General features: G+C 30.0%; 5 protein-coding genes across 7 annotated transcripts; 2 read left to right on the top strand and 3 right to left on the bottom strand.

Moving 5' to 3' along the window:
* Positions 1-460: 460 nt before the first annotated feature.
* On the bottom strand, positions 461-3,828 carry LOC122514226 (crossover junction endonuclease MUS81). The gene is made up of 8 exons (XM_043630919.1): positions 3,103-3,828; positions 2,914-3,020; positions 2,691-2,823; positions 2,244-2,627; positions 1,320-1,533; positions 1,020-1,232; positions 817-930; positions 461-741 (listed from the first exon to the last, which is right to left on the bottom strand). The coding sequence occupies exons 1-8, from the start codon at positions 3,471-3,473 to the stop codon at positions 499-501; spliced, it is 1,779 nt and encodes a 592-aa protein (XP_043486854.1). The 5' UTR covers positions 3,474-3,828; the 3' UTR covers positions 461-498.
* Positions 3,829-3,931: 103 nt separating this feature from the next.
* Positions 3,932-5,442, top strand: LOC122514224 (splicing factor 3B subunit 2-like). 2 transcript variants are annotated; one of them, XM_043630916.1, is made up of 2 exons: positions 3,932-4,845; positions 4,888-5,442. In XM_043630916.1, exons 1-2 carry the CDS (start codon positions 4,449-4,451, stop codon positions 5,391-5,393), a joined length of 903 nt encoding a protein of 300 aa, XP_043486851.1. In that variant the 5' UTR covers positions 3,932-4,448; the 3' UTR covers positions 5,394-5,442. The 2 variants fall into 2 exon arrangements, with proteins under 2 accessions (XP_043486851.1, XP_043486850.1); XM_043630915.1 differs by having other exon boundaries at positions 3,942-4,084; positions 4,162-5,442.
* A 1,124-nt stretch (positions 5,443-6,566) lies between these two features.
* On the top strand, positions 6,567-10,101 carry LOC122514222 (splicing factor 3B subunit 2-like). The gene is given in 3 exon segments (XM_043630912.1): positions 6,567-6,921; positions 7,858-8,241; positions 8,244-10,101. Coding segments are annotated over 3 exon segments (2,196 nt in total). The 5' UTR covers positions 6,567-6,897; the 3' UTR covers positions 10,032-10,101.
* Positions 10,102-10,264: 163 nt separating this feature from the next.
* On the bottom strand, positions 10,265-14,127 carry LOC122514290 (GPI ethanolamine phosphate transferase 1-like). Its single transcript, XM_043631021.1, is given in 11 exon segments — positions 10,265-10,969; positions 11,094-11,206; positions 11,209-11,477; positions 11,556-11,892; positions 12,011-12,455; positions 12,595-12,880; positions 12,969-13,188; positions 13,269-13,489; positions 13,606-13,860; positions 13,988-13,995; positions 14,113-14,127. Coding segments are annotated over 11 exon segments (2,586 nt in total). The 3' UTR covers positions 10,265-10,552.
* An 838-nt stretch (positions 14,128-14,965) lies between these two features.
* Positions 14,966-16,727, bottom strand: LOC122514225 (eukaryotic translation initiation factor 3 subunit K). 2 transcript variants are annotated; one of them, XM_043630918.1, is made up of 4 exons: positions 16,598-16,727; positions 15,559-15,778; positions 15,244-15,463; positions 14,966-15,158 (listed from the first exon to the last, which is right to left on the bottom strand). In XM_043630918.1, exons 1-4 carry the CDS (start codon positions 16,615-16,617, stop codon positions 15,001-15,003), a joined length of 618 nt encoding a protein of 205 aa, XP_043486853.1. In that variant the 5' UTR covers positions 16,618-16,727; the 3' UTR covers positions 14,966-15,000. The 2 variants fall into 2 exon arrangements, with proteins under 2 accessions (XP_043486853.1, XP_043486852.1); XM_043630917.1 differs by lacking the exon at positions 16,598-16,727 and adding an exon at positions 15,884-16,162.
* Between the last annotated feature and the right edge of the window lie 79 nt (positions 16,728-16,806).

The raw sequence follows: 16,806 nt of genomic DNA, 5'->3' as shown, positions 1-16,806 counted from the left end.
GTACTTTAACTTTTTCAAAGTAGATTAACTGTTACTGTCTAACAAGAACTTTTTCTCATTTCCGAAAAAGTAAACATTTTCTATTTATGAATAAATATATGGAGTAAAAGTTTCAGTGAATTTATAACCACTTTCTTCTAAAAATAACTATTACATGAGAACCATTGAAAATTTTAACAATTTCCTTCAAACCCTGAATGTATAAATTAATATACTAAATAAGAGGTTATTATTCATTTGTTTATGAAATCGTTTGAGTAAGGATCTTATAATAAAAATAGAACTTATTTGTTGCGTTTAGCAAATAAGTAGAACAGAAAAATAAAGAGTCCGGTATTATCTTCTTTTATGTTCGTTGATTGTATTACATTATTATTTCCATACGATATAATAATTAAGCACATTTTATAAACATTTTATGATTGTATATTTTTCTAAAAAATTGAAATTCTTTTTTCTCTTTCTTGAAGGAATAACAAATATTTGTTTTTAATTTAATTACCGAAATTCTTGTTGCGTATAAAATAAATAAACAGTTTTACTAAGAGCTGGTCCAATTAGTCGTTTTTGTAATCCATATTGTATATTAGCTATTAACGCTTGTCCATAGTCAGATGTATGCAAAGCATTAATTAACATGAGTGGTGTAGGATAACATTCGACAATTGCTAATGCTTTGTCCACTGACATACCTTTCAACTGTAATAATTGACGAACAAACATTTGACGTACATTAAAATTCTGTGAAAAAAAAATGAAAATTATGAAACATTTATATAATATTATTCTACATGTGTATAATAATTGTATACATACTTTCAATTTAGATGCAGCTTTATTGAATTCTTCAAAATTCATTAGTAAAACGGTATCACTGGAAACGTCCGTTGGTAGAAGATTCTCTTTTTTATGTTCTATTAAATTCTTCTTCTAAAATATATTAAATATAAATAAGTATAAGTTATATATATATACCACACACACAACATAATTAATATATTAAAACGTAATATACATACAGCATAAATTTTATGTAAAATACTCGTTAAAGTTGCTAAATATGACATTGTATCTTGATGACTATCCGTATACTTGACAATAAGATCATCTTGTACCAATGAATTAACAGCTGCTTGCAATAAAGTTGAAAGCGGAATTCCAGTTCGTATAATCTTATCATGATCTTCTATTATATATAAAAGATTTTGTAATCCAGATTGTTTTAAACGAAACTGTAAAGTTTCAGAACAAAAATCAATGTTATAAAGAGAGATGAAAAGATCAGCATTATCTATTTATTTTAACAAACTAATTTGTACCTTTTGTTCATGAAACCGTCCATCTTTAATACTTGCACTCAAATCATCCAATCGTTTCCTTTCCACTATATATGGTAAAACTAATTCCTTGTTAGTATATTTGCATTTAGTAATCCAGGTAAAGTCACCAATTTTTAAATGGCGTACTTCAAATAATACTCCTAATTCTTTTAATTCAGCTAATGTTGCATCATGTTCAGGTTTTGTTTTTCCACTATTATTAATAATATAATAATTAATATATATACAAGGTGGTAAAAAAAGGGTTAGATATTTGAAGGGCTTACAGTACTTACAGAAACAAGTAAAAAATGTTTCATTAACATGGGTCGTAAGATCAATACTTTCAATGTAAATTAACTTTTATTATTTATGAGCATTCGATACTGTAAGTGAATCTTTTGGTAAGAAAGAATTTACACTGAGGAATTTACTTAGAAATACTTTAGTTCAAAGTTGTCAAGATAAATTTATTATGAAAATAAGCAAAAATGATTACTAATATCAACAAAGATTATTTCGTAGATGCAAACATAATATATACAAATCATAAATATTCGATATGTCTTCCTCCCTAGAATGCAATTCTGATATCTATGGATCATAGATTGAAATACACTTTCAAATATTCCTTGTGTATTCCTAAGTTAATTCTTTTGGGTACATAAAATATATTGCCAAGAGACTTGCTTACCCTAGATTCTAATGCTCATAAATAATAAAAGTTAATTTACATTGAAAGGGTTGATTTTAAGACTTATGCTAATTAGACATTCTTTACTCATCTTGGTGAGTACTAAAAGTGAGTAAAAAAATGAGTACTCAAATATCTAACACTTTTTACACACCCAACCCTGTATATATAATATAAATATAATAGTATATATATATATATAAATATTTTAAATACACGGTCTCGCTTACCCACAAGTCTCCTTAATGTCTACTAATAAAACTATATCAAAAGAATTCGGTTTTAATCGTATTTCATCACGATTGCATACAATATCTACTGTATTTGATGGTGGTTTAACTGCACTTTCTTGATCGTATGTTTTTGAATGATTAAATAAAGGAGACTTTTGTTTATTTTTCTCATTTTCAATGACATAGTTTTCATTACACGATATAGAAGTATTTCCTACTTTAACATCAGTCTTATTCATAAAATTCGCATGATTTAGCATCGATAAAGAATCTTGCAACTTTTTATAATAAAGTTTAAGTAAGTGTTTATCATAATTTGTCAAATTTAAAATTTGTTTTATTTTGATAGCTAAGTGTACTCCTTGTTTAGTCAAATGATACCTTTAGAAAAAAAAGAATATATTATTTTTGGAAGTTATCTGTATTAGAATTTATTAAACATACCTAATAGGAAACTGTTTTACTTTTATTAATCTGTTAGCAATCAATATTGAAATAGATGATTTTCCATCGCATATATCCGGATCCAAGGATTTTAGTGATGTATTGTATAATTGTTTAAATTCATACAATAAATCTAATTTAAAAATTTGTTCCCATGTGAGTAAATAATTGAATTCTATTTAATACAACATAAAAATTCTACAGGTAAGTGATAAAAACTTACCTGAATAACTCGAGTCTCCTTCTTTATTGTGTAACGTCAATAATATAGCATAACAACTAAAATTCCATGACGAAAAAGAAGACCTTATAAACGGTGCTTTTGGTCTTCTATTACAAAGAAACGTTTACAAATAACAGTAAATCTTGTTGTGTTATAAAAGTGTTTATAAAAATTGTGCAACTTACTTGCCTCATTTCACGTTTGTTGATTTCTTCTTTATAGATTTCTAGACGTTTCTCTCTCGATGAAAGAATGAATTTACTACACCAACAACTATCGCACTTGCAAACACTATGCGTACGCTTTATTTCTTTCTTATGTGCTCTATGTTCTTGGAGTCTTTTATCTAGCATCTTACATAATTTTAAACCAAAATGTTTTAAAATAATACAATCTTTTCCAGACTCTAACGGTAAAGGATATTTCCTTAAAGTATTCAAAGCTTTAACAAAATGACATTGCAAATCAGATTTTTGAGAAACCGCTTTATTTTTCCATTCTTCCAGCCAAAGCTCAAATAATGGATTAGGTTTATTGAATGTAATCTTAATTCTCTTCATTTTTTTAAATTATATCATAAAATCATTCTATCAAATGAATCTTTCTTGTTCAAATGTCAAACGCACTTTAAACGCGCCAATTTGCATTCGATTAATTTGAATCCAACAATCAGGATTACCAATTGTTCTTTGGGAAGGCTCGGGATTGGAAAATAATAACGACGCACCATGCGAGTAGAAACAAGAAATATTTATTCAAACTATACCTTAAGTCACTATATAACGAAAAAGTAAACGAGCGGTATGATCACGAATATAACTTCGTGCCTGCGGCCATTGCTTCGGAACAGAACTAGAGCTAGATAACGAGAGAGAAGGGAAACAAGTGCGTGGTTATAACGCCTGCTTCCATTGGTGTTTGTGCTGCCGCCTGGCATCACTGGCGGGAGACGGGTGAGATTCCGCAGTTCAATAAGAAATTATAAAAAATAACGTTGAAAATATAGCCTAAATGTACTACTATTTAGAGTACAATCTCTATACAATAAAAAATACAATATACTGTAATTAGAGATTATACTAAGTATTATGCTATTTGAGTTTACAATATGATCATGATGAAATTAGAATTGTATACATGGACATGAAAAGAAAAAAATCATCTTTGATTGGTCAGTAACTAGAGATTTAGTGTTGCATTTGAAAAGATTTGTAGCGCTCCAAGGATCTGGTACCGTTGTGCTTGTAGGTTAATAGATCATAAACACAACTTTGGAGTAAATAGCGGTGTGTCGCAGCAATAGTCACGGCAGAGTCTTAAAGCATTATCGATTATCTCGTAAGGATCAGACACGCGAGTCAGGACAACAGAGTCGTCCTAGCGCAAAGTGAGAATAGATATCGTCGTCCCGAATCACTCCTCTATACGAATATGTATACACGTGGTGTATTTTATTACTATGTACAATAACTTCCTGTGAAGTAGGGTGAGCGATAGCGTGTAAGTCGGCATTAGGCATTAATACAGCATTAGGGATGTCTGTAGGACCGAATTGTCATAAGGAACCACCACCATGGTTAATTGCTATGCAACGTTACGGGCCACCACCAAGTTATCCTTATCTTAAAATACCAGGCTTAAATGCTCCTATCCCAGAAGGATGTACCTTTGGATATCATGCTGGTGGTTGGGGAAAACCACCTGTTGATGAGACAGGTAGACCTCTATACGGAGATGTTTTTGATGATTCTCGTACACCGGACAGCGATGCCTTGGATGAAGAAGTAGATAGAGGCATGTGGGTTGAGCCTGAATCTGAATCATCTGGAGATGAAGAAGAAGACGAAGATGCGGAAGAAGGTGGAGATGGAGAAGCAGATGGAAAAGATGGAGATGGGGATGCGAGTGGATTGGTTACACCTGGTGCAGAAGGACTAATAACACAGAGTGGATTGGTTACATCTGATGCGGAAGGACTAATAACACCGAGTGGTATTACATCTATACCAGCTGGATTAGAGACACCAAAAACAATAGAATTGAGAAAGAAAAAAATAGAGAGTGAAATGGAAGGTGGAGATACTCCTGCATTGTATACAGTTTTACAAGAACGTAGAGCAGAAGGTTTAGGTGCAAGTATGATGGAAAGTACACATGTATATGATACGACAGGTATAGCGGGAGGTCAGGCACCACCTTCTGTCATTGCTGTACTACGTGGTATAAGTGGAACAACATCTGATGCAAGAACAGAAAAGGGTGGTGCTGTTGAATTGCCATTAGATCCTAGTGAATTAGATCTTGATTCTGAAGGAATGGAATCAAGATACGAAGAAACTGTGAGATCTCGACAAGCTCACCTTAGGAGAGATTTATCTGATATGCTTCAAGATCATGTGCAAAGACAAAAAAGTAAACATAAACGACAACAAACACAAGATACAAAAGCTTCCAAGAAATATAAGGAATCCAAATTTTAAAATAATCAAAATTTAAAAAAAAAAAAACCAGAATATTATTTAAATAGAATATAATACTATATAAATATAAGATAATATTTATATATTATTATAACTTAAATAAAAAAAAATAGAAATTATATTTTATATTTTTATAAATATGAAAATAGTAAAATGTTTATTATCCATAACTCACCCTATATAAATTCAAGTTTATATAGAGCTATATACAACTAACAAAGAATAAATAAAAGCAGGTGCATTTAGTAAAGCTGGTACAACAGGCAACCCTTGTATAATTAGTGAATGAAAATTGATATCCAAAATACCCCATAAGAGTACAAAATGCATTATCAATGTCCACGAAACAAATATATAAGTGCTATTTTTATTACAAGCATTTGAATAGCCATTTTATTTCGATGTATAAATTTAAAAATATTAAAAAGTTTAAATTTTAACATATTTTATTAGTTATTAGGTAGACGATTAATTAAATATATCTATTCATACATTATTTATTAAAATTTCAACCTAATTAAATATTTAATTAGTCTACTTTCGCGTCTGTGTTAACATTTATATAATTATTATAATTTCTTTAATAAAATTTTTCTATTAATTCATTTTTAGGTTAAAACTTATACATTCGAGCTACAAAGCTATTTAATTTTGAATACTCACGTGGCAATAAGACATGCGCTTAAAAGACTATTTTCATCGATTTGTTTAAAAGGGGAGATACGTGTAGGACGGCGTTTTTATAGTAATTTTCATGCATTTTTTTAATACATAAAGAATTTATATAATTTATTAATATCGTGAGGTCATTTTACACATATATTTGAAAACATATTCTGACATTTTCAAAGATTTTCCTCGAAAAGTAACGGAGATATCAGCTGCCGCGCATTCTGGATCGCAATCCGACTTAGCAATATATTAGTCCAGTCAACGCGGGCCGTTTCCTTCATATCTCAGGAAAGAAGGTAGAAACTTGATATAAGGGTAAATAGACGACTGTTAAAAATACCTGTTATATACCTGTTAAAAAATAAAATATTAACTGTAATTCAAGGATAAACTTTTTCTTTATTATTTTCGCAAGATGTGAAAAAATTTATTATTTTTAATTTTTTTATAATAAATAATTTTCCTGTATATATTTAAAAATATATATGAGCGTATATGAGCGTATGTCAATATGATACGTGTTGCCTGTTGCTACACTTTGTTAGAAGAATGATCGCAGATTAGTAGAGCTACTTCTTGCGGCTGTCGCTAGGTAACGCCAGGATGTATGAAGAAGGCGCCATAAGTTGCTTTTAGGATTGGTCAATATGACTGCATGCGATTGTATGTGATCGATTGTAGAGTATATGCAAAAGCTGTAAAAGGTTTTTAAGAATATTGTATTAAAGTGCCGTGTGAAACCTTTAAAAAAAGTATTCAATAAATAATAATAAATAAATACGATTTATGTATTTACGGTGTTTAATACGCATTTATACAAGCAATTGTCGATATGGAAAATATACCGGGAAATGAGGTTAGTATCGTCATTTGACTACGTTCATATGTATTTTTAACATTCAAAACAATAATCTTCTACTGATTTTATTTTCTGATTCAATTAATAAAAAGACATATTAGAATTTAATTGATTTCTTATCTTGTCCAGAAATTAAAATATTAAAATAGGTATTACAGGTAACTTGGACGGGTTATAAATTCTTCTTGAACGTTATTTTTGAACTAGTTGGACGTTTCGTCCCTTTATTGGGACTTCATCAGCAACTAAAATTTATTATGACTTATTAATATGTATAAAAATTACAAGAAATTAAAAGGCGTTATTTTTTTTTCCTCGATCGTCATCGTTCACGAGTCTATATACATTTTTTTCTCGAAGACATACACTTATTATAAACTACACTTAACATTTATAAAACTTTTGTCCTAAGAACCGTTATGCTACAATATGTAATCAAACACTACTGATTCCCTTAATATTATGATGTTCTTTATTGCTATGTCCTATTATGATAATTAAATTTACAAATTTCGTTATAAATGCTGTTTAAATTATTCGTGTCAGTTCTGTAATTTACTGAATTATTATTTGTTATGTGGTACATTTCGCTTATATTTCTTTTGTACCAGTTGTCTTCTCTATCTAAAATAGTTGCTTTATCAAAATTAAATTTGTGTCCTGTGTTAAAGTGATGTTTGGCTAACGCGGTGGTATTAGTTTTTTCTACATTAGTAGGTTTACAGTCATTCCTATTTTGGTCTAATTTTTTTTTCAGTTTCTGTTTTGTTTGTCCCATATAACATTTGTCACATTCACATGGAATTTTGTACACTAAGTTCGATTGATCTTATTTGTCGACCTTGTCCTTTAGTTTCGTATAAATAGAATTTATTTTCACTATTTTGTATTATAATAGATCTAATTTTATAATAATAATTTTGTTTACAATAGAATCAAGGAACACAACATAGGATGGACATTCAACAGATGTCCCATCCAATGCTATCTATGATGGAACCACCAAAATCGTTACCTAGTTTATTAAGCTTAAAAGTAACACCGCCAACGGAATTACAACATCAAAGTGGTATAGAGGATACAGTACGAGAGGAAGATAATGAGACAGTTAAACTTCCAGCTGCCTTGGAACAAGCTTTAGCGTTTAAAACGGAAAGGGCTAAGGAAGTAGGCGGTGATCCAAATGATATAGTCTCTTTAAGCAAATCTACCAATGACGAATCTACCGGAGACGATGGACCTCCTCACTTGGAAGATATATTGGAACCAGAAACAACCATTGAAAAAGTCGATTCGAAGGCAACTAAAAGTAAAAAGAAAAAAAGAAGAAGAGGAAGAAGAGTACTAACGAGAAGAAAGAGTTAGAGAGGAAGCAAGAACAAATAGAAGATAGTAAATCAAAAGAAGATCAACCAGAGATAGAATATATTCAAGAAATTCCCAGTATAAACGACTTGGAGCCGATGTATCGTCAATTTGTTCGAGTTTTTGAAGCATTTAAATTAACCGAACCAGAACCACGTCCTAACGATGCTGCGGATAAGGGCGAACCAATTGGTCAATATCCACCTGTTACCAGTATGCAAACAACGGGTAATGTACCCAGCAAAATACCACCTTTGGATGACTTTGACGACGATGTAGGCCAGCAGCAGCAACAACAAGGTACCGGAGAAAATGGTGCTCCACGATTATCTAAAAGAAAATTGAAGAGATTAACGCGACTGAGTGTCGCAGAATTAAAACAGTTGGTAGGTAGGCCCGATGTTGTAGAAATGCATGACGTTACTGCCAGAGATCCAAAACTTCTTGTACAACTTAAAGCACATCGTAACACCGTACCTGTACCTAGACATTGGTGTTTTAAAAGAAAATACCTACAAGGAAAACGAGGTATTGAAAAACCTCCTTTTGATTTACCTGATTTTATAAAACGTACTGGAATAACAGAAATGAGAGCAAGTTTGCAAGAGCGCGACGATACTCGTACTTTAAAAGCAAAAATGCGCGAGAGAGCAAGACCTAAATTAGGTAAAATTGATATAGACTATCAAAAACTTCATGATGCATTTTTCAAGTGGCAAACCAAACCGCGCATGACGATCCACGGTGATCTGTATTACGAAGGTAAGGAATTTGAAACTCGACTTAAAGAAAAGAAACCTGGTGAATTATCCGACGAGTTACGTACGGCATTAGGGATGCCTGTAGGACCGAATTGTCATAAGGTACCACCACCATGGTTAATTGCTATGCAACGTTACGGGCCACCACCAAGTTATCCTAATCTTAAAATACCAGGCTTAAATGCTCCAATCCCAGAAGGATGTGCCTTTGGATATCATGCTGGTGGTTGGGGAAAACCACCTGTTGATGAGACAGGTAGACCTCTATACGGAGATGTTTTTGGTGTTTCTCGTACACCAGGCAGCGATGCTTTAGATGAAGAAGTAGATAGAGGCATGTGGGGTGAGCCTGAATCTGAATCATCTGGAGATGAAGAAGAAGACGAAGATGCGGAAGAAGGTGGAGATGGAGAAGCAGATGGAAAAGATGGAGATGGGGATGCGAGTGGATTGGTTACACCTGGTGCAGAAGGACTAATAACACCGAGTGGTATTACATCTATACCAGCTGGATTAGAGACACCAGAAACAATAGAATTGAGAAAGAAAAAAATAGAGAGTGAAATGGAAGGTGGAGATACTCCTGCATTGTATACAGTTTTACAAGAACGTAGAGCAGAAGGTTTAGGTGCAAGTATGATGGGAAGTACGCATGTATATGATATGACAGGTGCAGCGGGAGGTCAGGCACCACCTTCTGTCATTGCTGCACGACGTGGTATAAGTGGAACAACATCTGATGCAAGAACAGAAAAGGATGGTGCTGTTGAATTGGCATTAGATCCTAGTGAATTAGATCTTGATTCTGAAGCAATGGCATCAAGATACGAAGAAACTATGAGATCTCGACAAGCTCACCTTAGGAGAGAAGATTTATCTGATATGCTTCAAGATCATGTGCAAAGACAAAAAAGTAAACGTAAGCGACAACAAACACAAGATACAAAAGCTTCTAAGAAATATAAGGAATTCAAATTTTAAAGTAATCAAAATTTAAAAAAAAAGAAAACAGAATATTATATAAAAAATATATATAAAAAAAAATAAAAGAAAAAAGGGGGGAGATTAGGAAAGAACTTTAGATTTTAAATATTATAACAAATATAACAAGAAACAGACTTGAATTTTTAAATGTTTAACAATCAATTTTTTTCCATTGTTTATAAATGAATAAATTAAAATTTATATTTTAATTATAATAAAAAATAGAATAATTGTTTGTTTATAAGCTGTATTCAACTTACAATTAAGATTAAAAGTGTGAATATATTCATTGAAAACATTACACGTGTTTACTACTGTATGAAATATAATATAAATCAGTAAACAATTATAAACATGTTTTTGTATTTATTTAAATTAATTATATACTTATTGGAGGACATGATATATTTTAATTATTAATGCTTCGTAATTAGAACTATATGAGAAAATTTCTAAGTATCAATATTATAGTTAAATTGGGTTATATTCATTATTTTCTACCAAAATATTTCACATATTTATACAATATGTTTTTTTTCTGACAACAAATGTTCAAATAGATTTATATTGAACTTCATTAAAGGGTAAGAAAGATAATGAAGAATTAGTAAAATAGATGGTAAAGTTATTGCAATTGTAAATCTACTAATAGCACTACCAATCTCTAACCAACTACCATACGGATTAACATAATACATGAGAGGCAAGGACAAACAATCTCCTAAAAAAAGAACTGCTAAGAGAGCTACTCTTGATCCAAGAATATGACTTACAGACCCTATCAATATTAAAGGAATACTTAGCTTAAAAAGTATCAATGAGCACATAATAAATGGAGAAAAAATAGTAATAAAATGTTGTGTCCAAAGAGGATCAAATGAGCTTATGCTTGCCATGTTTCCTGTTCCAAAAAAACATAGTAGTGTATACAACATCTAAATAGGGTAATTAAGGAATGCTATAGAAAACCATTACTTAATAATTAATTTACACATAAATATATTAGATATATTCATGGAATATTACGGAAATGTCTTAAACGATGAAGAAAAAGGATACAAAAAATGCTGCTTTAATGAAATCTCTGGTACTTAAAATATTATTAGTCATTTCATCAAATTTATCTTGGATAAATAAAGGCCAATGAAGTAAATGCGTTGCAAGTATTAAAAAAATAAAGGTTCATAAGATGCAGATAACAAGGACAGAGGGCAGAAAAGACCAATTGTGATTCCTTCTATCCTATTCTTTACATTAACAGTGTAAGTCCAGATAAATAATGGCGCACTTGCTAAAATTATCCAAGATATCCAATAACGACCATCTATTAATTTTAAATATATCAGTCCTGTTATTATTAATCTTACTATCTCAATTGCTTTATATTTTAGTTGATGCTTCATGAAAAAAACCTTGCATATCATAATGCATATACCAATAGAACTAAAATAAAAAAAAATAAAAATTAATTTTGTATTTATAAATATGAAAATATGAAAATGTTTATTATCCATAACTCACACTATATAAATTCGAGGATAGGGTTCTACTATTGGCAATAAAGGAAATATGGCCAAAGCTAGTCCTGACCATAATAACATATTATGTGTTTTTGTCAATATTATTTTTTGCATTAGAACAATGAACAACATTCCTGCACTGAGAGCAGCTCTATATGTCAATCCCATGAACATAATAAATAACAAAAAAATAGTTCCCCCTATTTCTATGAAAAAGTTCTTAACATTTTGTTTCTTTAATTTGGGAACGTATTGGATCATATTTATACCTGCTAACCAAAGAGAAATGGCAGTAAATAATCCATAGAATAACTGTCTCAAATTATACCCACTGCTTCCTGAAAAATAAAAAATTAAACTAAAAAATGCATTTTCTTACGATCTATCTTATGTTTATGTTACTAATATTGAAAATATATTTTAAATAATTTAAATGATATATAATATGTATCATACCTATATATCTGATGACTAATACAATCAATGAGGTTACAAATATTATATCGAGTAATAATAATAATGAAAGTTTTATTTCTTGGCGTGGTATTCCAACTATCTTAAGAAATAATAATACTATCCAACCAATCCACATAAATGTCATATACATCAAGAAACGATTTCTTTGATATTGTTTAAAATAATATAAATATTCTTTGGCTAATTTTATTGCTTCTTCTGCCTTTTCAATTCCTTCCATTATCTTTCCATTATTGATATATTGATTAATTTCCAAAATATATTTATTAAGCGTAAGTTCTCGCCAATCCATGAAATCATCACCAATTCCACAATGAAGTATACGATTCTCTATTACTTGATATGATAATTGTTTTAAATTATTAAGTAAAGCTTGCGCACTATATACATCATTATTTCTCAAGTATTCTTTTCGTAATACACCCTAATAACGATATATACAAATATTCCATATAAAAATATAAAAAAATACATTTATGCTTAAAGTTATTTCATAAGTAATATTTCTGAAAATAACTTCAAAAGAAAAACAACGTTTAATATGGTATAATGATAGAACTAACTTCATTGTTAGTTGGTAAAGGACTGCCTATAAGTGTTGAAATTAAAGGAGTTATATCTGCTTGATCTACATCGTAACGAGCTCCAGTAGAATTTACACCTGCACCCCAAGCAATCAATGGCGTCTCTGTTTCATCTGTAGATCCACTTCCATGCGAACCCCAATCGGTCATTCCATGATCAGCTGTGAAGATATATGCTGTACTTCTATCATCAAAAATTTGTTCTGTTTTTTGCACTATTTCCTTTATTCTTTGATCAATATAGTTCAGGTTTTCAATATACTTTCTACATGAAAATGTATCAATTAATAACAATATATTTTAAAAAAATATATATTTAATCTTTTTAATATTGTATTTCGTTTGTCATGTACCTTGATTGAGGTTTATACGAATGACCTATAGTATCACAACCAAGAAGATGAAGAAAAAAAATAATGCCATCCATGTGTTGCGCTGCATGTGACTTTTTATCAAGCCAGTCTAAATATTTATCGAATACCCATGAATCTAGACGTAACATATTATTTTGTAGGTCATCAAAATCTTGCCACTCTGAAGGATAACTTTCGCCATGTATGGTTCCTTTATTAGCTGATTATAGATAATATTAAATAATTATTAGACACAAAAATATATTTTTGCTAAGTAGATTGTATTTAGATTTGAATTACCTTTTGTAAATAAAGGTATAATGTCAGGACTGCCCCATGCCCATGTTGATTTGCTTTGATTGAAGACCGAATCAAAATCTATAGGATTTTCTTTCCATCCTTTGAAAATTGCACTTGGATCTTCATAAAGTCCTGCAGCAATTGCAACGTTACCTGGTCTTGATTCTGTAGGAACACGAGTATGCGAAATACCCCAAACACCTTTGTACCGGGTGACATTTCTAATTTATAATATGTGTCATTATTATATTTAGATAGTTCAACCATTGCTTTAATTTCTTATAAAATGTATAGTAAAAAAGTGTATATATATATATATATATATTAAAATATTTACTTTAGATATGGAGGAAGATTTTCTATAAAGGTACGATATCTCAGACCATCAGCTACAAATAAAAGCAATCTTTTTGCAGGTGCATTTTGTAAAGCTGGTACAACAGGCAACCCTTGTATAATTGGTGAATGAAAATTGATATCCAAAATACCCCATAAGAGTACAAAATGCATTATCAATGTCCACGAAACAAATATATAAGTGCTATTTTTATTACAAGCATTTGAATAGCCATTTTTATTTCGATGTATAAATTTAAAAATATTAAAAAGTTTAAATTTTAACATATTTTATTAGTTATTAGGTAGACGATTAATTAAATATATCTATTCATACATTATTTATTAAAATTTCAACCTAATTAAATATTTAATTAGTCTACTTTCGCGTCTGTGTTAACATTTATATAATTATTATAATTTCTTTAATAAAATTTTTCTATTAATTCATTTTTAGGTTAAAACTTATACATTCGAGCTACAAAGCTATTTAATTTTGAATACTCACGTGGCAATAAGACATGCGCTTAAAAGACTATTTTCATCGATTTGTTTAAAAGGGGAGATAGGTGTAGGACGGCGTTTTTATAGTAATTTTCATGCATTTTTTTAATACATAAAGAATTTATATAATTTATTAATATCGTGAGGTCATTTTACACATATATTTGAAAACATATTCTGACATTTTTAAAGATTTTCCTCGAAAAGTAACGGAGATATCAGCTGCCGCGCATTCTGGATCGCAATCCGACTTAGCAATATATGTACACTTAAAGTCCGCAATTTTTTTTTCAAATTAATCGCATTAAGAATTTACTTTTTTTTATGTGTCTCTTCTATGTGAATTTCACTAGCCACAAAAAAATTGAATGTTTTTCGTACCTTTTTTTACAATAAAAAAAAAAACTGTAAAATTCAAATAGAGCGCATTTATAGAGAGGAACTACATGCTAAATTTCAAAATGATCAGTTGAAAACTTTTTAAGCAAAAGTATACACAAATTCTGAAAAAGTAGTTTCGAGAAAAACGCGTTTGAAAAAAGCGCGATCGCTCTGTATTACGTGCTATGTGCTTCAACATTTGAACGAGGGACGCTCACTTAATCGCTTATAACTTTTGAACGAATTACAATTTTTACTTGAAATTTTAGGAATATATTTTTGAATAGTTTTACAAGCGATTTATGAAAAAGGAAATTGAATCTTTTAAAGTTTCTACACCTATCTCCCCTCTTAAATTTTAGGGTGGTATACAAGTAATATACGTATTTGTAGGAAATGAATACTCAATAAAGCAAATATAGTATTGATGTATTAATAAAAAAGGGTAGAAAAAATTCATTAATTAAATATAGCAGTTAGATTTGAAAATGATTTTTACTTATTAATGATTTTATAAACAAGCAGCCATTAATCCTGCAACATTTTCGAAATCAATTTTTTCAGTAATATTCTTTGTTTTTATATTTTCATCTTGATTAGCAATAAAGATAATTGATTTGCTTTCATCTTTCCAGCCATACTTTTTCACCCAGTGCTTCAATGTATTATCTACAATAAAAAATATGTTCCTTGTTAACTAACTACATGATTACCACTAATATTTAGAAATCTTAAATGTTCAAACAAAACTAACCATCTACTCCACCTAGAAGTTGTACAAGAAGTCCTTTATCTATTGTCTGGAAAGTTATTCCTACAACGTGACAAACAAATTTCCTTATAGAATCTTGAAATCCAACGATTCTATCACATAGATCTGACATCAACAAAACTTGATCCCAAAATTGTTCAAAATCACATTGTTCCAATATGTCTCCCAAATACATGATCTGATTAATCGGTTTTTCTTGCATCTATAAGAGATATTAATATATCAACTTAATAAAACCAGTTGGTGATAAAATATGATTATTTCTCAGAAGAAAAAGAAAGGAAATGGAAAACTAACGATTGATTCGTTTAGAAGACATTTACATAGCACAAAATCAGTATGCGGAAGATTAGTTAAAGCTTTAAGTAATATCTGACATGTTATATCCATGTTGAAACGATTTGGATTCAATTGATATAATTTCAAAACTGCCAAATTAGGTTCTAAATCGTAAACATTTTCTCTTGATTGAATTTCAACGTACTTCTCCAAAGTTGTTAGGTTATCTGGATTATATCTAAATAAAAAAAATGTTAAACATTACTTAGAAATATGATTATAAATAGATGCACCAGTTACAATGTTTATTTAATTATTTACAATTTGTAATCATTATTTGTACCTCTCAATGCCTTTGAGCATACCAGCTACAGTTTGTCTCATTGCCTCAGCCATTTTTAATAAATATATTTTTTAGTATACAATATATGAACACACGTTCGTAAGGTTTCTTGCAAATTGGATTTAAATTCCCACCGATTTGAATGAAAAATTTAATCACAATTCAGACGTGGAATTAAGTTGCGAATTATTTAAGCTAGTACATGTACTGGAAGCATGTAAGTTAACCTTACATTTATCATTGCTGTCTTTATTTAATGACCAACTATAGGCATAATTGTGAACTAATTTGATGTATCGAATGGCGCTTATCGATCATGTGAATATGTAGTTTAAAACTTTTGATTGATCATGACAATAAAACAGTTGAAAAAGTTCATTATAATAATTTTTTTAATGATAATTAGAAAACACAAGTGATATTTACATCTAAAGTGAAGAATTTCGTAAAATATTGTAAAATTAGAAAAAATAAATAAATACGTCACTGGTACATCTATTCTTTGCATAAATGCGTATAGGGAGTTTAGGGAATATTTTCAAATAATTATTACAATTATTTAAGCAATTATATAATTTCATTGTTAAATGACAAAACATGGAAGGAAATTATTCGCTGAGTATTGAAGAGAATAAAGAAGAAAAAATAGAACTTTGACATCATTTGCAGATGTATTATCCAGATGCAAAACGTTAGATATACTACCGTTCCTACCTTTTCACTGTAAAATACATGAAAGCGCGTCTATATCTTCGTTCAATGGACAATTAGTATAATTTAAATACTTTGTCGAGGAAGGTTAAAAAAGGATACAAGTGTCAACAGGAGATGACAGGCGAGGCCATGATAGAAAACAGTTATGGTGCCGACAGAAGTGCGTGAAAATAAAGCAATTATATCGACGAATGTGCTTTATATATATA

The sequence above is a fragment of the Polistes fuscatus genome, unplaced genomic scaffold (assembly GCF_010416935.1).
Source record: "Polistes fuscatus isolate 324 unplaced genomic scaffold, CU_Pfus_HIC Scaffold14, whole genome shotgun sequence".
Lineage (NCBI taxonomy): Eukaryota > Metazoa > Arthropoda > Insecta > Hymenoptera > Vespidae > Polistes > Polistes fuscatus.
The sequence above is the reverse complement of the archived record's forward strand: the minus strand, read 5'-3'. Positions and strand labels throughout refer to the sequence as shown.

Coding starts and splice junctions, on each gene's coding strand:
- LOC122514226 (XM_043630919.1), bottom strand. CDS start 3,473: ATGAAGAGAATTAAGATTACATTCAATAAACCTAATCCATTATTTGAG. Junction 2,628..2,690: donor GTAAAACAGTTTCCTATTAG/GTATGTTTAATA, acceptor TTTTTTCTAAAG/GTATCATTTGACTAAACAAG. Junction 742..816: donor AAGCTGCATCTAAATTGAAA/GTATGTATACAA, acceptor TTTTTTTCACAG/AATTTTAATGTACGTCAAAT.
- LOC122514224 (XM_043630915.1), top strand. CDS start 4,449: ATGTCTGTAGGACCGAATTGTCATAAGGAACCACCACCATGGTTAATT.
- LOC122514225 (XM_043630917.1), bottom strand. CDS start 15,936: ATGGCTGAGGCAATGAGACAAACTGTAGCTGGTATGCTCAAAGGCATT. Junction 15,779..15,883: donor ATGCTCAAAGGCATTGAGAG/GTACAAATAATG, acceptor TTTTTTATTTAG/ATATAATCCAGATAACCTAA. Junction 15,464..15,558: donor GTCTTCTAAACGAATCAATC/GTTAGTTTTCCA, acceptor TATCTCTTATAG/ATGCAAGAAAAACCGATTAA.